Source organism: Thunnus thynnus, chromosome 1, assembly GCF_963924715.1.
Source record: "Thunnus thynnus chromosome 1, fThuThy2.1, whole genome shotgun sequence".
NCBI classification, from domain to species: domain Eukaryota; kingdom Metazoa; phylum Chordata; class Actinopteri; order Scombriformes; family Scombridae; genus Thunnus; species Thunnus thynnus.
The window spans coordinates 20,904,998-20,927,122 of NC_089517.1; the positions used below are offsets into that span (position 1 = coordinate 20,904,998).

The 22,125-nt window shown below is 38.7% G+C and overlaps 1 protein-coding gene and 2 long non-coding RNA genes across 9 annotated transcripts in view; all 3 read right to left on the bottom strand.

The window, feature by feature from the left end:
• The window catches only part of tcf12 (transcription factor 12), an 88,536-nt gene extending 78,346 nt beyond the window's left edge, over positions 1-10,190 (bottom strand). For 2 of the 6 annotated variants that reach the window (XM_067589890.1, XM_067589899.1), the window contains exons 1-3: positions 10,004-10,187; positions 9,229-9,318; positions 8,483-8,555 (exon numbers count right to left, since the gene is read on the bottom strand). In XM_067589890.1, the coding sequence (XP_067445991.1) occupies positions 8,483-8,555; positions 9,229-9,300 (145 nt within the window). In that variant the 5' untranslated portion in view covers positions 9,301-9,318; positions 10,004-10,187. Of the gene's footprint in view, positions 1-8,482; positions 8,556-9,228; positions 9,319-9,990 lie in introns of all 6 variants that reach the window. The other 4 variants (XM_067589916.1, XM_067589909.1, XM_067589874.1 and 1 more) reach the window with 4 other exon arrangements.
• A 1,278-nt stretch (positions 10,191-11,468) lies between these two features.
• On the bottom strand, positions 11,469-19,032 carry LOC137183127 (uncharacterized). Its single transcript, XR_010928414.1, has 3 exons — positions 18,699-19,032; positions 17,237-18,406; positions 11,469-16,988 (listed from the first exon to the last, which is right to left on the bottom strand). It is a non-coding gene; the product is annotated as an uncharacterized lncRNA (long non-coding RNA).
• Positions 19,033-19,997: 965 nt separating this feature from the next.
• LOC137183179 (uncharacterized) lies at positions 19,998-22,001 on the bottom strand. Of its 2 annotated transcripts, none has more exons than XR_010928421.1 (3): positions 21,933-22,001; positions 21,285-21,712; positions 19,998-20,111 (listed from the first exon to the last, which is right to left on the bottom strand). It is a non-coding gene; the product is annotated as an uncharacterized lncRNA (long non-coding RNA). The 2 variants fall into 2 exon arrangements; XR_010928420.1 differs by having other exon boundaries at positions 21,839-21,955.
• Positions 22,002-22,125: the final 124 nt, after the last annotated feature.

A 22,125-nucleotide genomic window follows, 5' to 3' on the forward strand; every position in this document is an offset into this window, starting at 1 on the left:
AAGTGAAAATCACTTGCAGTGCCTGAAAGGTTATCCCAGTAATTCACCAGGAACTATGTGTAAGAGGCTTAACAAAGCTTTAGGTGAAACATGGCTACACTACAGGAAGACGTGTAATTTTCTTTCAGTCTTGCTCAGTCTTGGTCACTGCTCCCAACTCCGCTCCCAATTCAATATAAAATTTACAAGAACCGATTTTTTTTGGCCACTTGGGGGCAGCGGAAACAAGTTGTGAACACAACAGAAACATATCATTATCTTTTAAGTTGATTCTGCACTTGTTAGCAAACCATTGCTTGCCAGCAGTTATGGAGCAACATCCATTTATTTGGAGTCATGTTTCTGGCCATTTGGTGAATGTAAGTCCAATAATTACTCTTTCTTGGTCTCTATCAACCCCTGACAAAAATATCTGGTTCTTTAGCTGCTAAATGCTCCACTATGTTCACCAGCTAGTCGATAACTGTGTCTGTTTGCTGTTGGTGCTGAGCACTGCAGGTAGTGTACAGTGGGTTTTTAGAGGGTTTTTTGTTGAAAAAACCTACAAAAATAATACTACCGAGAGAGCTGAGAGTGAACCAAAACAGTAAAGTTGCAGCTGGACTGAGCTGAAACTCACTATAAAGCTCCGTAAAGCCGAGGGGAGCTGCAGAGTTGGGTGATAATTCTCTGTAAGTTCATCACTACAAGTGACACATCTCACATTTCTAGACATCACACATTGTCATTTGATACATTTTTATTAATATATAAATATTTAAGATATGTTAATAAAGCTTAAAGCATTTACTTGACTTATTCCAGTCGAGCTTTCAAGTTTGTGATGAAACTTACTACTGGTCTTGCAGAATGCGGGCCCATTAAAACTAAAATTAGATTAAGTTATTTTTCTTTTTTCAAATTATTATTAAATTAGGCCATATGGTGGCTTTTGTATCCTTGAATGTCCTAAAAGTAGGGTGACCCTGAAGAATTTTAGATTAGAGGTGTAACAACAGCATTTGTGCTGTTGAGATGTCTGGATTCAGCACACACAAAAATCTGAAGTGTGATGAATTAAATCTGTAAATGAAGCTGTCCTGACATAAATTCTATAAAAATATATATAAAGTATAGAAAAAAATATATAAATCCTGTCTGCTGAGGGAAACATGTCTCTTAATCTGTGGCTTTTTCTGCAGTTTATGTGTAGAGGCATAATTTAGACGAGTGACCTTGGCTACACAGGTGAAATACCTTCTGTAACGTTCTCTATAACATCTTCTGTTTATAACAGTGAGGAGAAATATGCCTCAGAAATTATGTGATCAATTTCAAAATACCGATATGAATAAAGCTGTCTTAATGATGTCATCCTCTGCTAAGGACAATAAATTTCTTATAAACCTGTGGTGAGAGTTTTTGTTGGTGGAGGACGGACAGAACAAGCACACAGCCTCGCTATCATAACAGACTCCTCCTCTCTCTCTACATCTTGGGTGATCCAATCACAAGTGGGAAGCTCTAAGTACACCAGTTCACACCTGGTATTAACATACATCTTGGGTCCGAGTAGTATTGACCAATCATGTTTGAGCAGGGTTTGGTTGCATGCAGGTTGCATTGGCTGAAATGCAATCTTGGAACCTATCGGCTATAATCTGACAACGATGTAGCTTTTTTTTTTAAATGTATCTGCTATCATATGCATATATCTGTTTATAGAAATGAGCAAAATGTCAAACGGACGTTCTCAAGTTGCTAATCAGACTGTAAACTACACCTGGCGCACAGAAGAGGAAGGCCCCAAAATATTGGCCGTTGCCCTAAGAAACTAAATCATCATCAGACAGATAGTCGATGGGTCGGGGATTGCCCAAGACGCATTTTAATGGCAGGTGTGAACCAAGCCTCTGTCTCTACTGAGTCATTCCTAAACCGCTGCGCCCTCCCCTAGCCCTTAATTCAGAAAAACGCCGTCCAACAGGAACATTAAAGTCTTTTTTGTGCAAATGTACAAAAATGAATGAAATATTCCTGATGTGCGATCATGCAACAAGTCTGAAGAACTGCAAAATTTCATCTTACTCAACGGTGGAAGCAAAAAGGGACAATTAGTTTCAATTACAATTTCACTACCAGTGATGCTGCCTCATCTATAAGCTAGCACAAGTAGTCCTGCACAGAAAAGACTCTTTTCACAGTTTCTTGTGTACAGATTCTACTGATACACAGTAAAATACAAAATAAAGGGTTATTTATAATCACATCACACCGCATACAGGATATAGTATGTATTTAATTATCACCCTTGCAGTGTCTTTGTCTCTTTGTTTGTCGATGTTGAGTAATATATTCATACAAAGTCCTGAAATTTTGATTTGTTACCAAAAAATACCTAAGAATAGTTGTTTTGATTCATTTATTTGGGATTTATATTGAATATCCATAAAAATGGAGACAGAGAGATAGAGAGGAAGAGAAAGACAATACACATGAGTTCTTGACAGTACAGAATATTACTGTAAAAGTTTAGATATAGAGGTCAAAAGGCCCAACAATGTTGGACAAATTCATTCTTAAAACATACAGTACGTTCACTTTTATACATTGTAAATCAGACAATATAAGGCAAACAACAACTGAAGTTACATCAAAATTTAAAATGGCAAAAGACAATTAAGAAAACTTCCCAACATGACCACAGAAACCCAGCAAATGATTCTTAAACTTCCTTAATAATATACTCTTAAACATTCAGACACAACTTCATCTATAAACATCTGAGTTTGATTGAAGAATCTATAAAATACAATTTGTACTGGGATCACACACTTCCCATCACTCAACAACAGTTGGTAGCAAAACTACAGTCCTGAGGGGTATTAAAAAAAAAAAAAAGCTTCTAGTCCGAGTGGCATCTTGAATGAAAAAATAAATGTCAATCATTTAAAAACTATTTGACCTGATTCCCAGCACAGATTATTTTCCTACAACAAATTAATTGCCCCTATATGCAGAGGCAGGGAGAGATTTTACCTCCCCTCAAAAAATATTGAGGATTAAAATATGTTTATGATGAGAATTATGTATGTTTAACTACTTATTTGAGCTATATATACTACAGTGTAATTAGTTGAAGACCTGCCTCCAAAGAGAACATTATGTATTACGCTTAAATCAACATTCACATGCGGGTAAATTTAATTGATGTGCATGTTAATGTAAACAAATCCGCATTTGTTTTGTTGACTTACAGAGAGCCCTCGGTGGTATTTGGCATAATGGTTTCTTGTATAAATGAAGTGAGAGTGGGACTAATGGTAAACCCAATGACTGCATCAAGTGCATGTGTACAAATAATGAATGTTTAAGTAAAACTGGACAGAGAAGAACCAAACACTTTCCAACAGGGACATGAGGTCAGACAGAGCTGCAGTTTCAGCCCTCCATTACTCTGTATAAATTACACTAACTTGCTTGTCAATTAGAGCTATATTCTGCACCGGGTCCTAAATTCCTGGAGGAAGACCTATTTCCAGAGAATCATAGACAGAGAGAGAGAGAGGAAGCCTGTTGGTTTGGCTGATGATCACAGCACTGGCTAAGAAACAAACACACATTACAATCTATTACAGCAGTGAGTGAGAAACTGATGGCTAATATAAGATACAGTCAACTGTCATAACATTTTTATTTCATTTTAATTTGAACAATTACATAAAAAACACCAAGAAACAAAAACAAAAAACAGACAAAAAAACTGCCAAAATAGAAAATAAATAAAAAGATAAAATATAAAAGAAACCTCCAGTGTTCATTGCTGCTATAATGTATATAAATGCCCATATAGCCATACACAACGTAGTCCAGCAATGTCCAATGAGTACGGATGTTTTTAATGACTAATTTCCCTGATATTAAAACAGTTTAACACACTAATTTTTCAGATGTTTACAGAAAGATATAGGGCTGTAGTCTTCAGGTCGACTGGTCGATTAGTTGGTCGATATGCTCTCGTCTGACTAAATTCTCATTGGTTGAATAATCTCCGTGTTATTTTTATAAGGAGAAAAGTGTTACATCAATAGCTTTCCAGGGGTAATCCATTATTTCCTGCGGCGGGAGGGACAGACTAACAAATTACCTGTGAAAACACCCCCGTTGTTTTCACAACTTTGAACTCGCCCAACTTAATGGAAACTGCTAGGTCCACCTGTACTTAACATTTACTGAACATGCTGAACGTTTACTGAATCTGTGTTTTTCCATAATGACACAATGAGAACCCCCACCGGGCCAAAAATTTTTTTTTTAATATTTGATAATATTGAAATCGATAGCGTTTGGGAGTCTCTGTGTAGCGCTGTTCCAGTACGTGAGTCAACCTCTGTCGTTGCCTGGGAAACCACTGGAAGCGTGGCTCCGTTAAGGAGTATGTTTGCGTAGCGAGTGGGAAAGAGTGAGGGGCAGAGAAGTGACGGTGGATGTGAGCGGGGCAGAGGAAAAGGTCAGTAGTAAGTTGTAAGTCTGGCAGTAAACGTACAGTACAGACTACAGTGTGTCAGTTAATAAACGCTAAAAAGTCACGTCTGTTGTTTCCCCAAATGCTGGAAAAGTAAAGGGGGTTAGCTCCAGAAATACAGAACAGAGAAATGTGTGGCAGCCGAGTTTACTGTGCACTCTGTCCACCCCCCCCGTGCGCGACTAATCGATTAGTTGAAGATTATGTACGATTTTAGTTGACCAAGACTTTCTTTGGTTGACTACAGCCCTAGAAAGATAGATTTAGATGTTGTTGTTTCATGTGCTGGAGAACAATGTTAAGTATCTCATGTTTTCACAGGACATTTATCTGCTCTATAATGGATTTAAGTGACTTATTTTACAGAGAAAATGTTGATCTGTCAAGTAAGATCATAAAAATACAGATATAGGTCTGTTAATTAATGATTTGATCAAAATGGACTCAGAGTCCCTGGTGTCACAAGTCTTTGCTTTATCCACCAAGCTGAACTGAGGCAGCAGGATCTTTGTAGTTGAGTTGGACGATGAAACATTTCTTATTAACTGTGGAAACCAACTGAGTGACAAACCAACCAACACAACCGCTATTGGTCACAGCTAACAAACAGTGGTACTAGTTAACCGCTACATACCACTAAAGGAAAATCACCCAGCTGCCATCCATCGCCCCACTACACTGAAGAGTCAATGGTCTCATCAAATTTACATTATCAACACAGCTGGAAGGGAGAGATGATGAATCTCTGTCAGAGCCACTTTGGCTATTTTTTTTTTCCAATCCATCGTTCTCTGGCACACTTTTGAAGGGTCTTGCCAGTCCCACTCTGCCTCAATTATCTGGCTATGCCCAGCTGAGATGCAATAATCCAAACTCTCATTCCCTGCAATTTCCACACTTCTGTCAGCACACTCACTTGCCGTATGTTCACAATCACTTATGGAGGTGCTTCTTCCCCTGCCTTGAGGATCAGAGACACAAGAGGACATACTGCAGACTGGAGGGAGGAGGGGTTTACCCACTATACATTTTAAGGGTTCAGCGGTTGATTATTTCTTAAATGATAAAGTTCATTTTTGCATAATTTAGTTTTGAAACATGTGTCAGGATATAAATGACATATCAATGTGAGCGCTTTTCAATAACACGTTATCAACATCAAAATGTAAAGTTGCACATTGCAAAGTTTTAAACCTAAACTATAATCCACTTCAGAGTTAAAGGTCCAGTAGGTGCCTGATTGATGACATGATGAACAAGATGCATTTAATGTAGTTCCCTGAAGTTAAACTTATTATCAGCTACAATGGTAAAAACTAAAAAAAAAAAAAGCATTATTCCCTTTACTTACCTTGATGCCCAGCCCAACTCAATCCATAACATGCCAACGCATCTTTCAGCACATTCAACACATACTAATATCTAAATTCTGTATCAATAAATGTACCATTTACTGCACATTCAGACATGTGAGGCTGATAAAAACACCACAGCTCAAAGCATTTAACTGTTATTGCTTCTCAGTTGTTTCAAAAACAACATTTTAGTTTCAGATGAGGTTTTGGTTGGCTAAGCTGCAAATGCAAACGGAAAGTGTATCTTGTTCATTAGTGTTAACCTTATATATCAAAACATATACACCATCGTATAAACATCACATATGCATGCAAGAAATAAAAGTGTCACACAAAATGATCAGATTATTATGGCTGCCTTCTAAAACTGGACAAATGGCCAGAGCCTAACACATTCTGTTTTTTGAGGCGGTTACAGACAACTGATATTTTAATAATGTATTGGCTGATATTTGATTTAACACAAAATATGGTTACTAAACAGTTGTTACAAACAATAATATGCCAATATATTTTACAGTTTAAGAGTAAACTTTATTTTCAAAGATGACAGGATAGTAATACATTTCTAATCTTCATAGGAAATTAAAATATTATAAAAAGTAATATTTCTTGTTGGCAGCAGTTAAAAAAAAACAGCATCCCACATTTACAGTTGTTTTTTTTCCCCCCATTTCTAAAGGACAAAGCTGGTCACCAGACAACACACAGCAATGACAATAAGCTCTGGCTGTAACACATTATTCTCCTGACAGTCTCCAGTTCTTTTCTGTTCCACACAAAAAGCACCATGCTGATGCTGGTCTATTTTAGAAGTCACAGAGTGCACGGCCCAGCCTAAAGGTGGCTATCCACAGGATGTCAACATCACACTAGATTAAATCATAATGCACACAGCAAAGCCATCTCTATTCAGTTCTTCAATGACATCAATGCTTGAGATTGCACACATAGTATAGGTACAGTATATCTCTATATACATATACACACACACACACACATATATATATATACATATATCAGTATTTCGATGGAATCTGGTTTTAAAAAAATCATGTGTACTGTTCTGCAGACCTGCTCACAGCTTCAATAAACCTTCAAGAATCAAAAGTTTCATTATGAAGCATGAATGTGTTTTAGCATTGACACAATAAACTGGCTTGTGAATCTGTGTCATTATCTATAATTAGAAAATATACACCAGTTACAAGTTTATTACACCTGTGCAAAATCGGTAAGAAAGCATTTGCAGTAAATCCAATATTTGAAAAGCTTCAAACGTTTCTTTTTGCTGATGCTGTATCAGAGATTTGATTTATCTGTGCTTTAATTTTGGAGGCTGTAGACATTTAATATTGTATAACAAATTCTAATAATAAAAACACTTGAGTACGCGTATTTGTGAAGCTTTTGTAAATGCTAGAGAGGGGAAAAAAGCAGGACAATTACAGTCTAGACCTTTATGTAATTAATGTAGAAGTTAACATATTTGTGCGAATCTCATCCAGAAGATGTGACTTGATCACTGTTTCTCAGCATTTACTTTACTGAGGAGGGATTAGGTGTCCTAAAACTCATCGTCCCAACTCCATAGTTCATATACGACAGCTCTGTTCTTGTGTCTTTCGTTTCAGAGATAACTGAGGACAATGAGGCTTTGTGGATGCACACAAAACGTGCTTTCAGAAAACATAATGCGGGTTTGTTGACTTTCTCTAGTAGCACATCAGACAATAGATGTGCTTGGGATTAATGTCCTGTAGCATTTATACCCAGGAAGCGGTCCAGAGACAGGGAATCTGACCTCTGGTTATTACAGCCAAACTCGAACCATGCACACAGATTGTTTGTCAAGGAAGATGCTCAAAGATAATAAAATAAAATAATTTATGGAAAAAAAAGTTTGTGTATATATGAGGGGCTGAGCCATTATCAAGCTTCTGCATGTACAAAGAAAACAAAATTACTGCACAATATTCATTATAACTCAAGGAAATGATGTCTCACAATCCCACTGAACCACTCTACAATTTACAAAGAACTCCAGCAATGATCGAGTATTTCACAGATCTTAACCTGATCATAGATTTGCCTCCCAACACGCACCACTCTCCGATAAAAACATACATTTATTGTTTCTATGAACACTTGCTGCACAGACAATTGACAACACACCTCAATCAAAGCAAATACAATATGTGTGATTTATGCCTTATTTATGCCTCTAACGAGAAGGTAAAACATGAGCAGCACCCACTGTATTACAGCATGATGGTAATTAGATCAATAAAACATTTACATGTGTCTATGGCCTACACTGTGCTTTGTTCTACGTCTTTACTCCTCTACAATTCCAGGTGGAGAGCTCATGTTTCTAGTGCCAGATGTGAACAGCGCACACAAGCATCACAAAGAGGTGGAAAAAGAATCACGTGCAAGACTAAAAGCTAAGACTCTTTTCCTTCATCCTCCATTCATAAATAAATCCAGACCCCATTTAAACAAGGATAGAAGTCGTTAAACAACTGATTTTGAGGAGCAGATTTATGAGTCACGCAAGCAGGGATGAAGACACTTCATATCAAAGGGTTTACTGACATACGTCTGAGGGATCAGGTCCTACCTGATGCACTGAACTGGCTGCTTCCAAGTGTTGTGGGCCTGTTTTTCCCTCCGCTCACAGGTGGAGAGAACATCTGAATGGAAGAATATGGACAGACACCTACCATTAGAGCAACTAATAAACAGTACAGAAGCAACACATTCAGATTTTTTTTTCAGAAAGCAGCTCATGATTTTCAAAAATGAAGGATCACTTTAGGGCTGCAACTATTTTCATTATCAATTAATCGAGAAAATAATCAACAGATTAATCGATAATGCAAAATAATCGTTAGATGCAGTAGTTGTTTGGTCCATAAAACGTCAGAAAATGGTGAAACTTGATCATCAGTTTCCCAAAGCCCAAGATGTCTTCCTCAATTGTCTTGTTTTATCACGACCAACAGTCCACAACCCAAAGATATTCAGTTTACTATCAGAGAAGACTGAAGAAACTAAGAAATAGTCAAATTTGAGAAGCTGGAAACAGAGAATTTGGACCTAGTTGCAGATTAATTTAATAGTTGACAACTAATCGATTAATCGACTAATTGTTGCAGCTCTAGTATACACATTCACATTTTTTTCAGAGAGCAGAAAGCATGATTTTCAAAAATGAAAGATCACTTGTAAAATTATATTAGCGACTCTAATATGCATTGATCATCAATTAGACATGCTTCAGCCTATTTGGTGCTCACACCTCTGGGAGCAACTTGGCACCGAGAGGTGTCACTGAAAAAAAAAGACAGTGAAAAGTCCCCCTACCGCACTAAAATCCAGCAGGTCACTTAATTCCTTGTCTGTTCCGAGAGCGGCAATCCGCTGCTGAGGATTCATCCTGACGATCTTAGAAACCTGGAGAGAGCACACAGTCCATTAGGTCACATCTCGGCTGGTTTATTTAACAGCGGCAGGATGAGTGCCACAGGAAATGACAGACTGCCACGAGAAACATTTGTTATGGATGCAAAATAATAGACCATCACTGTGGAGTAAAGTTGGCTGTTTGGCGCTGCATTAAATAGAGACACTAACACGTTATAATTGATCAGATGGTGCAAACATTTAGTGCGCACCTTTAGTTTTATCCGTTGATTAAAAAAAAGAGAGAGAGAGATACGACCGCTCTGAATGGATGGCACAGCATCGCATTGCTGCAGTTTCTCTGTAATAACACTGCATACTGCTGTGAAGACATTTATGTAACGCACTAATGGGGCTGTCAGTGTTTTTTTGTGGCACATTTTCCAAGAATAGATGACCAACGTTTGCTGTTAGCTGAGGCACCTAACGTCATTAGCTAGCTGGCTATCGCTAGCTGCAGTTACTGCTTCATAAGGGTTGGAAATAGCTTGTAATTATCACAGGGAAGACCGTGTCCTACTAACGAGTTAAACACAAACTACACACTGGCTGCAGATAAGTAACAAAGCCAAACCATTAGCAGCTCCAGCATACAAAACGCAATGATGGTCTTTCTCAACTCCCAACTTCTTTCACAGGTCCGAAAGCTTTTGGCAAACTCACATTGATATTTTACCTTTTTTCCCGATTAAAATCCCGACTAGGGTGATCTGGTGAAGACTCGCTTTCTTGAAATGCGCCTCAAAACACGCGAAATGTGTGTTTAAGCGGCAATACCTGGGAAAATATCCTCTATATATCAGTAACGAGTCTCCCTTAGGCAGACATTTTTTGCTTTGCAGAAGCCTCAGCACCACGATGACATTGGTTATTGTATCCCTCCGCCGAGCTCAGTGACATGATGGTCCCACACAGCGGGAGATGCTGCAGGAGTCAGCACACACTGTCCCGGGTCACACTGATGCACGACGTGTTTGTCTCTGCTTTACTACCAGTGAAGGAACATCTAATGGATTGTAATGGACGAGAGCAGAAATCTATTCATTTGTATGCCTGAAAAATGCAATTCATTTTAAAAATACGTTACAGTCACAACCAGTGAAAGTGGAAGAAGTATTGAGATCCTTTAGTAATCCTTTTAGTGCCAAAACAGCAATGTAACAATACTCCATTTTAGCATGAAAAATAGTATTTAAGTAAAAGTACATAAGTATTAGCAGCAAAATGTAGTTAAAGTATTGTAGTAAAAGTAGTGGTTTGGTCCCTCTGACTAATATATTATTATTATATATGACATCATTAGATTATTAATACTGAATCATCAGTGTGTAAGCAGCATGTTACTGTTGTAGCTGCTGGAGGTGGAGCTAGTTTAGTCAACTACTTTATATACAGTTAGTTTAGTCAAGGGGTTCCCAATCTAGGGGTTGGGCCCCTCTAAAGGGTCACCAGATAAATCTGAGGGGTCGTGAGATGATTAATGGGAGAAGAAAGAAAAAAGTTCTGATACACAAATCTGTTTCCAGTTTTTTGGATTTTTCTGTAATCTTTCATTTTTGGTGAAATATTGGATAATTTGAACATTTATTGAAATGAAACCATGTGAGAAGTTTAGAGGGAAAAATCACTATTTGGTGGAGCTGTTAACAACTCATAAACATCTGAAATGTGACCCCGACTACACACTGCTTTTTGTAAGATGTCAAAAGCCAAAAAGGTTGGAAACCACTGGTTTCATCTTCAACAATGTGTATAAAGTAGCACAGTAGCATAAAATGGAAATACTCCAATACTGAGTAAAGTTCAAGTTTGTACTTAAGTACACTGTAAGAAGCCATGACTTTTACAGTAACTAAATGGCAGCAATTAACAAGTAACTTACAGTTGGTTACTTGTTAATTACTGCCAGTTAGTTACTGTAAATATAAACACAGTAAACTTAATGTAAAATAAATTACAGTAAGTTTACTGTGTTTTTAAATTACAAAATACAAATAATACAATACAGTAATTGTATGTTACTGTGTATTAGATTACAGCACCAGACAATTTGCAGTAAATTAGATTAGAGTCATTCATATAATGCTGTAAACTTTCAAACCACACTTTTAAATTTCAATAAATGAGTACACAACCAACTCTTTAAATGACAATTATTTATTAACTGTTGAACATGAACAAACATATTTACTTATTTTCATTGTGAAATCTAATGGCCTTCTTCCATATGGAAGAAATAACCACGCTGAAGAGTGAACTGCTGCAATCACAGCTGTGATGTACAGTGCAAATGATTTTCCATCAGACAGGACAGCAGACCAAAATGAGCTTTTTACCCTTAATGACATATTAGAGGTGCACTGGTTTGCACAAACCTTGTCTACCAGCTCACTGCGGCTGTTTCCTCTTTTATCAATCCTCCTTTACAATATATAAATCTGATCTACTGACCAAACAACACAAAACATTTTTCTGTGTAGACCAATATTTACTGACCAATAGTGCAGTTTATTTTGCATTTCCTGTACATGCTTCATAATTAAAGCCACACAGTGGTATACCAGTGAGGAGCTTTGAATGTGAAGTAGCAACAGCAGGAAATGTTTGGACTGCATGAACATCAATTTACAACAGTAAATAAGTTTTCTTTTCAGTGTTTCCAGTTCTTATAATTTCTGAAAACATTTCTACCATGTCCCTTCTAGCTGTAAAAGTAGCAGGAAGCATGCATAAAAATCATTCTGTAACTCACAGTTTTCAAATGCATATATTATAAAACATTAGCAAATGTTACAAAGACAACAATAAAAATCCAATATGCAAAACGTTTGTTTAAATCTGTAGCCACAGTTAAACAAATCCTGACGAAAAAAAATAGACACTATTTCTTAAAGGACCAGTGTGTAAGATTTAGTGGCATCTAGTGGTGAGGTTGCAGATTGCAACCAACTGATGATCCCCCCTCCTTTAACAAAGTGTGTAGGAGAATCTATGTTGGCTGCCACTTCAACGTAAAAATGCGTAAGGCCCTCTCTTGAGCCAGTGTATGATTTGTCCGTTCTGGCCTACTGTAGAAACATGGCGGTGCAATATGGCGGGCTCCATGGAAGAGACCTACTCCGCTATGTAGATATAAAGGGCTCATTCTAAGGTAACGAAAACAAAATTCTTAGTTTCACGTGAATATACACTAATGAAAAAATAATTATGAATATTATATTCCATTTCTGCCAATAGATTCCCCTAAATCCTACACGCTGTTCCTTTAAGCCCACTATAAGTAAAAAAATTAAATTAAATCACTGAGCTTGACAATATACGAGACGCTATAATTTCCTGGAAACAAAACACTTGGGTAATAACCCTAAACATGGTTATTCAACTGTGGGAGATGTCAAGTCACCAGGTAGGCAGGTGTCCTTAGAGTCTTCAAAATTGTTTTCGTGGATGCGTACTTGTCTGTAAAGAGTCCAAAAGCCCAACTCAGTCCACTTGGGACAGAATGGGCATGTAGAAACTAATTCTATCTACATCTACGTCCAGGTGGGTAGAGGTGGATAAAGACGATTCAATACAAGAATAAAAACAAAAACATCTTGTAACACAGTAATTTCACACAACTTCACTTTAATTATTCAATTACAGAGATGAAAAAACTAGGATAAAGTTTTCACATTGAACTGGCATAAACAATGCTGAGTTAGCCAAGGGGTGATGCAGGCTAAACACACTTTACAATGCTCTCACAAGCCCTTTGAATGCAGACAATGAAAAGCTGTAGTAGATTTTTAACATGATAGTGGGACAGATAGGCAAACCAATTGTGCATTTGATAAGTTTCAGCATATAATCTACATACTCCAAGGTTTTATTTCAGACATGGAGGAAATTTGTATCTGACCTCTGGTGACCTTGAGAGGTCACTGACCTCAGCATTCCATATTTCCAGTTTCTGCCCCATCACTCTGCATTATAATCATATAATTCTTTGCCAAAATTGCATTTTTGTTTAAATTAAGATGTGTATTTGCTGCAAGCTGCCTCATAACAAAATTCTGCTTAGAGCACCAATTTGGCCAGGGGAGCTGGAGCTGGCTCAGACATTCTACGGCAAACACGTGTTAGAGTTATTTTGTGGTTCATCTTCAAAAATGGCAGCAGTTGCAAGCATTTTTTTGATTTAATGACAAAATAATTGCCTTTGCGAGATGAATATGAAGTATATTGTGAATACTTTCTACACCATCATTCAGAGATAAATGTAAGCAGAGCGGAGCAGCAATCAGCAGTAACAAACAAGACTGGCCGACCGACACACTGCAGCACTTTAACAACTTAAACCAACTCTGAGGTGACGAATAAACTCGGTGCTCCGTCTGTTTCACCTCAAAAACACTGTGGCCATTCAGTGTCATGTACAGCAATAGCTTTTTGGCTTTTCGGAGCTAGCAGTGCAGCAGAGAGGCTGCTCTCCACTGCTCAACATTGATACTAATACAACGGATGTCAACAAATGTAGGCTCAGTGAGGCTATACACAATTTTAACAGCAGGAGTGAAAACTGGATTTATCAAAATGCTGAAACCTTCTGGAAACAACCTGCTGAAATGGGTAGACAGATTATTTGCCTCAAGTAGACCACACACAATCATTTATGCTTCTTATTCTGGCATCATGTTGGCTAAAATGTTGGTGACATTCTTATGTAAACAAACATGCACGTAAACACAATTGGCAATATTGAGGTCAGTAAAAATGATCAAGGTCATGTCTACATAGTACGATAAGTCAATAACATAATTATCATGACAGCCCTACTTGTGCATTACAGGATAATCCCTTTGCATGCCTCAGCTAGCTTGTATGCACTCTTCAGAGCACTAGTCACCATGTCGAAATGCCATATACTGATTGATCTTGCCCAGACTTCTACATCTAAGCGTTCAAAGCTGCATTGCCCCACTAACTGGGAACTCTGTGCTCTCTGCCAAGTATAAACAGGGGAAGATTTGCAATACACTGCCAGGTCAAGCAAGCCACCAGTAGGTAGTGGTTGTGCATCATTGGCCAGGGATTTTCTTGAATTACAGGAATTTAGACAAATACCAGATGAGCTGGACCTTGACAGGCTGGATGACGGGACTGGCAGAGAAGCCACACTGATGACCAACAGGGCACAGTGGCACAAGACCTGTCAATTAAAATATAATCAAACCATCCAGCAATGGCGGAAGTTATCAGAAAAGGTGAAGAAGTCTGATGCACCCAAGGTTCACACGGTCTCCTCACAGCCACGTCAACACTAAAGAGTCTGTGTGCTTCTTTTGCAACAAGCCAGATGGCTCTGAAGTGCTCTTTGAGGCATCAACAAAACAATTAGATTTCAATGTTAGAAATGCTTCCTTGGAAATAGAAGACACTGAGTTGCTTGCCAAACTTGCACTTGGGGACATGATAGCCCTTGAGGCAAAATATCACTAATACTGCCTCCGAATGTTCTATAATGAAGCAAGACAGGCTGTATTAAAGGATGAGGAGCCTCTTCCTCTCTGAATGAGGAAGAGGCTCACTTAAGATGGACTGACCTTTAAGCGGACCAGCTGTCATTTCAGTGACAAGTCACTCCTCCAAGTTTTCCTCAGCACCCCCTGAAAAAAAGACACTTGGACAGCTGGAGCAGTGAACAAAGCCAGTCACACACACGTTTTCCAAGAACAAGATGCCTCTCTTCAGCCACCCATCAGTGACAACACAGTCAAAGCAAAACATACAACTTCAAGCACTGAAGCATGATTGCAATCTCTTCTCACAGCTGTATGTGTCTGCCAAATATGTGATGGCAATCTGGATCAATTCTTCAGCCACAAAAACCAGGCGTCACCACAATCTTTGTCTCAAGAAGGGAAGATGCAACTTGGTACAAAAGCAGACCTCTTGTACTGCATAAAGACTGATGACACTGACTCACAACCTGCTCCTGTGGTTGATGCTGTGTTCCTTGATGGTGCAGCTGTGGTCCAGATGCTGAATCCTGGTACAGCAAAGACCTTCCAGGACTATTAAGACAGTGTCTTTGTGCAGTATGCAATATCCCAGCTTGAGAAAATGAGCTGTCTTGATATTATCTTGCATGTCTACATCCCAGACTGTCTGAAAGGCACCACCGAACAGAAGAGGGAAAGGGGAATCAGGAGACGGGTGATTCCAACCACTGCACTGCCAAAGCAAAGGAAAGACTTCCTGCATGTTGATGGGAACAAAACAGAATTATTTGGTTTCCTCTCCCAGTAAGTCACTTGCGTCCCAGTAGATGATGGAAAAGAAGTCTATAACTCATGGGAAGATGGTGGTCTGCTCTCCTGCCCAGTCTGACTTGACGAACCTCACTCCATGTTCTCACGAGTAAACAGACACATGCTTGCTTGTGCATGTGTCAGATGCTGTTCAGAAGGGTTGCAAAAAGGTTACTATTCATACTGTAGACACTGACATTGTTGTCCTTGCCGTGGCCATGTTTAGGAAGATCGATCCAGAAATGTGGATTCTCTTGGTACAGGCACCAGCTTCAGATACACTGGTGTTCATGAAGTGGCCAACAAGCTGGATCCAAGTCCCTGTACCACTCTCCCATTGTTCCACACACTTACGGGATGTGACACAGTGTCGGCAATTGCTGAAGGAGGAAAGGAAACTGCAGAGGAGACTTTGAAGGCTTTCCCTGAAGTGACCGAGGCCTTCAATGAGTGCATGCAGATGCCAAGTGATGTGAGTGAGCTGTCCAAGTCATTGTTGGAGCTGTGGTGTTGATGCACGACAGGACAAGTGACACCAGCTCTTCACTCAGAAATCCAGAGGTCTGGAGAATATCCCACCCACAAAGGTTGCACTAGAGCAACACATTAAGCAGGCCACCTATCAGGCCAAAGTCTGGAGCAACGCTTTAGTACCTGACCCTGAGCTGCTAAGCCCTTCTGATTGGGGCTGGGTGAAGGAAGGGTGGCAGCCACTGTGGACCATCCTTTCAGAAGCCTCACAGAGCTGCTACAAACGTATCCATTGTGGCTGCAAGAAAGGGTGTACTACTGCAAGTACAAAAAGGCTGCTCTCAAGTGCACTGCCCTTCGCTCATGTGCAGGAGACTGCTAGGCTTAGAAAGGACACGACCATACTGAACTGATACTGTCATTGGCTCAACCAAGCAGCTCACAACTTCACAGACAACCTGTCATGAACTGATAAACGTGACAAATTTAAAAACTGAAAAGTAACATCCAGCAGAAGCCATGGATGTATAAACTGGATACAGTGTCAGAGGCAGGGCCCCGTCCATTCCTATGAAAGTGGCGTATGAAGCCAAAAAAGCCACTTCCCACTGTAAAGAAATTACCCCCATGAAAACATACTGCGCGTGCATTCATGGAGCATTCTCACTAGAGACTTCTGCCAGCCGAGACGGCTAAAACTCCGGTTTAGCCCTCCAGCTAAATTGAATGGGGATAAAGCAATTTAATTGTGCAGCTCTTCTAGACTTTCCAAATGTTATCAGAACAGATGGATCAAATTCTGATGGTGAAACGAATCATTTCACAGGGGTCGTGAGACTCAAAAAAATCTATCAACTGTTGTGTGCAGGAAAAATGCTTTCTGGGCCCCTATAGGACCTGGGAGTTGTAATTCCACAGTTTGGCCACTATGTTAAATTGGCTTCAAAGCCCAGCGCACTTCCTGGGGGCTTGGCAGAAGCATGAAGAAACAAGGCCATCTTTAAGTATTTGAATTCATGTGAAAAAATAATTATTTCAAAATAATATTTAAATTTTTGCAATTGAACCATGAATTTGGGTGTTTTATTTGAAAGGATCACAAAATAATTTTCAAATTAGTGATTTTCTTTAAAAAGGGAAAACACAGCTGCTACCTTAACGAAAGTACTACAGTGGTGACTGTGATTTTCCACAGTAACATAATGGTTTCTGCAGTAGCGGGATTATTACTGTGATTTTCTACAGTAGTGTGTTTTTAGGCCTAATACACAGTACTAGACTGTAAAAAATATTCACAGAAATTAACTGAGCAGAAACACAGTAACTTACCGTGGATTTCACAATTAGCCCTTATAGTTACATCTTTTAAAACATTATCCCTGGCTTTTCTCTCCGACGGCTGTTATTTCTTCATGTAGGTAAAATACACGTTATTGTGTTTTGTACAATACAGGGATGTAAGTAAGCAAGCACCTACCAACCAGGCAGAATGGACCCCAAGTGAGGCCCCAAAAGCCCCATATTCGCTGCAGGTAAAATTCTGATAATTTGATGAATTTTTCTTTTTTTACACCAGTTATGTGTAATATAAACTAGATGGGTTCTGCATTATTAGCTAATTTTGTGGCTGTGTCTTGTAGAGAAGCCCTGTGGGAACTCACAGCAGGAATATTGCAGAAATTTGGCACTGGGGTCCCCTAAAAGGTTTCGGTCAGGCCATGGATGCAGGTCTACTCTAAAGCCGGCAGAACTGCAAAGGTCTAAATTTACAATTTAAGTACCAGATGTGTTTTGATATAAATCATCTTTTGTTTTGTTGTTTTAAAGCATTGCGTTTTTCCATCTGATTTCCACAGCTGTACCTGTACTGATGTTTTTATGATGATGATTTTACACCTTCCTGTTCAAGTAGTCCATACACCTTTAGCATGAAGCTCCTTGAATGTATTTAGACACATGCATTTATTTTATTCACCATGGCAATGAACAATAAGACTGTCACAGTATTAACCTCCATGTGTAATAGCCTACTTTTCATGGCTGGCATTTTCTCTCTTGCTCTTATTTTTTTCAATGCATTTTCCTTCTGTAACTGCAGGCGGGGTCTGGATGTGATGCTTTAAAAGCCAGTGGATGGTAAGTTTTACTGGAATGATCTTGTTGACAGTAGAAATAACAGCTAGTGCCTTATATATATCCTTTACCTAATAAAGGCAAATAAGTACTTTTCAAAATCAACACCTGCAGCGACTAAAAAATCTAAACAAGTCCATTGATCCGAAGAGGGTTTGACAGCCCGGAAGGAAAGCGACCATCTGCAAGTAAAAACGAGGATAAACATATCTTTACTGCTTCTCAAGGTAGAGAAAACTAAATGAAGAAAAGAAGCACCGAACTGATGGAGACGTGGCCAACTATCTTGTAAATATAAATAAATATAAATATAAATATTTATAAATATTTGGTTAAAGATCCATTACACTGTGTTTCTCACTGAAAATAGCACTTATGTTATTTACTGACATAATATGATGGAACTTTTTCCGCATTAAAATGTCTAAAAACGACGACACCTGTGTTAAATGTTTTGTTGAGTTGTGTACTTACATTATCCCAAATGTTTCCAACAATGTTCGAGCCCAGAGAAATCCGTAATTTTAAGGTACATTACTGTGGCGTTAATAAAGCAAAAAAAAAAAAAAACGGTCCGTTTCATTTGGTCGCCTGTCAATGGCGTCATATTGCCGTTACTCCTTTTACTGAGAGGGGTCCATCTGCAGTACAGCACTTACACAACACCCCACTGAACCGACCCTTTACCCTAACCATCCCCCTCCTCATGCCTAAACCTAACCAAGTGGATGTATTGTATAGATAGTACAAGTCCGCAGATAGACCATGGATGTATTATACATCCATGAGATAGACCTACTTCACTTAATCTTCCTTTAACTTCCCAAAAGGGTCCAACTGCAGCATCTCAGACCTCCCTCCGCAGGCCCCTCTCATGCAGGTATTACCGCCCCCTGCTGATCGGAGGTTACATTGTGTTTTCTTTCAGACCCAGAATTGCCAGGTCATAGTTCACAAAATATAATTATATGAAAACTATATATTAAAAATCTAATGATAAATATAGAAAGACTATATATACTGAAATATATATATCAAATATTAAATTACGTCAATATTTGATTTTAAAATAATTACTGATGCACAAAAACGAATACTCATGCATTCATATCATTAAAATACACTCACTGGCCACTTCAGGAGATACACCTGTGCAATCTAATGCAATCCAATACAACAGTTCTGCCATAAATTCTACTTTTACAAAACTTATACATTTTCAGTTTTTGTTGACGCTGTTAGAAAGGTGATAATTCTACTTTATTATTGAGGTTGGAGTGGTGTACTGGGGTGCATTATATTGAATGGTGTTCCTAACATTTTGTCCACCCCATTAACATACATAAGGGGGGCAAAATATTAGGAACACTTCTCAATATAATGCACTGCAGTACTCTACCACCACCTGCTACAACCTTGATAATAAACATAAAGTAGAATTGTCACTTTTCTGACAATGTCAACAAAAACTGAAAATGTAAAAGTTTTGTAAAAGTAGAATTTGTTGTATTGGATTGCACAAGTGTTCCTAATAAAGTGGCTGGTGAGTCTATTAATATGTATGAGTGACTTTTCAATCATTCCAAACTACAGGGGATAAGTATGAGCTCTGAAGCTCCACAAACTTCCAGTACATTGATAACTGTCACTCCAGTTATGTAAAACATAGATCAGATTAAAAAATTAAAAATTCCAGTGTAGCTGCAGGCGGTGATTGTAGGGGTCCAAACATACCTTGAAAAAGAGAAGACACTCACAACACAGCAGGTAGGCTAATGGTTCCAAACAATTTTATTCAAACATTACATAACAGGTTAATCTTTCTTCAGTCTTCATAACATTTCCAAAATCCGGCATGTCTTGTAATCCTTTGTGAGATGGGCCCATCTGTGGAATGAAACATAAATAAATCATTCATTCATTATTATCTGAATATGATGTAGCAACACATACACAAACAGTGACCAGCTACAGCATAACTAAATGACCATGGACACAACAACTTGCAAGATATCTAACGGTATAATAATAATAATAATAATAATAACAATAATAATAATAATAATGAAAACCATATGGCATTTTAGTTATATCGTTTGTTAGTTATACATAAGGCAGAAAGTCACAGGTTTAACTCCTCCAACTGGCCTGAAATCATGTGTTAAAAAACAGTGAATACACTGCAGACACACAGCAGCTGACAGAAAGCGGAGGTCATATTATACAGAGAAATATTAGCTTTTTCTGGGTGAATAAATGTTTATGTAACTTATAAAAGTGGAAGCTAAAGGGCAACGTGAGTGCTGAGCTTTCAAATTTCATCAGGGGTCATTTATAACACCATCAAGCACATCATGTTTAATTAGTAAAGTAGTTTAAAAACACGCACACAAAAGGGCAACCATTCACTTCATACTGCCGTTAGAAACTGAGTACAATTAGCTGATAATTAGGCTGATCAGCCAACGTCAGTAATCAATACAAAAACACATTATCAGACTAAATAATTAATCAAGCTAATAACTAACAGTAGTCAACGTCAGACAACCCTATCATACTTAAGCAGTTTCCTGGTGTTTCTGCAGTGGTGACAAAACGTTAAAATACATATTTATTAGCAGTTTGAATTAAACTGAAGCTCCCTGTGCTCTCAGGGGAGAAAATTAAGCCAAACTCCCTTTAAGAAATATGACATTAACATTTCCTTACGTGTCCGCAAAAACATAAAACTCTAAAAACACACGATAAAAGGCGTCGTATGTTGACAGTCTTCTTGTCAATTCGGCATCAATATAATCCATACAGATAAGCCGCATTTCCGTACAAACTTTATATTTTGTCGCCTTAATTCGCTACCAGCCTCTGTTGGTTAGCTGCACTATTTTAGGGAGAGAAGGCCGTGGGAATGTAAGGCGACCCGTTTCAAAAGTTAAAATTTCTCACTAAAATAAGTGCTGTTTGGTGGATCAGATACACGCCGAATTAAGCACCAGGTTTTGTCTGCGACAGCGAAATCGCTTGAAAAGTCGTTTCGTGTAACGCTGGCATATAGCTACTTACATGTGTAGTAATTTGGGGCTTTGCTTCGCTCCGGTGTCCCTACAAGCTTACTGAAGCACTGACAAGAGAGAAAGAAGTGGCCACCCGGCGGTGCAGTAGTGCTCCTGTCTTAAAGTGGGAACAAACCTTGTAGATCTAATATGAGTTGAGATTTAGCAACTGGATTTCTTATTTCTCGTCTCAAATTTGTACAGAAGCAGATTTTGGTGGACTGCTAAAGTGAAATAAGTGAAAGTTTACTCCATACAACAGAAACCTACTACTCCTGCTCAAACCCCATTGGCTCACAGCACTAGGAGCTTCGGGAGGGAGGTCTACAGATGGACTCTTCTGACGGACGGGTCCGTTTCATTTGGTCGCCTGTCAATGACGTCATATCCCCTTTACCCCCGCTACTTGCTATAACTTCCAGGGAAATATCAAGGAACCTATAAACACGGGAAAGACCAGAGGGTTAGAAAGGAACTTGTCAATTTTCAACCCATTGGTAGAGCAATCTTCAAACGTCTCCACGCAACTGGCCTGTATTTAAAAATATAGGATAAACAGCAAACCCTTGTCTTTGGAGGAAAGCATTGCTTTTCAGTGTACAGCCTCTCGGGAATTCCTTAGAAGAAGAAGAAGAAGAAAGTCCACTCTATTGTTTACTTGTTTGTGTTGCTCACTCGTGATGGATCACGTTTATTCGTTGCCGTTTACTGCGCGTCCTGTCCCTGGAAAACGCAAACGTACGGGTGAACCAAACGACCCAAGAAGATTATGGGACAAGAAGAGAGGTAAAACCAGGGTAAATATCGGTGTGGCATTTCCCAGGTGGAGAGAGCTTCGTGACGAGCTAGGA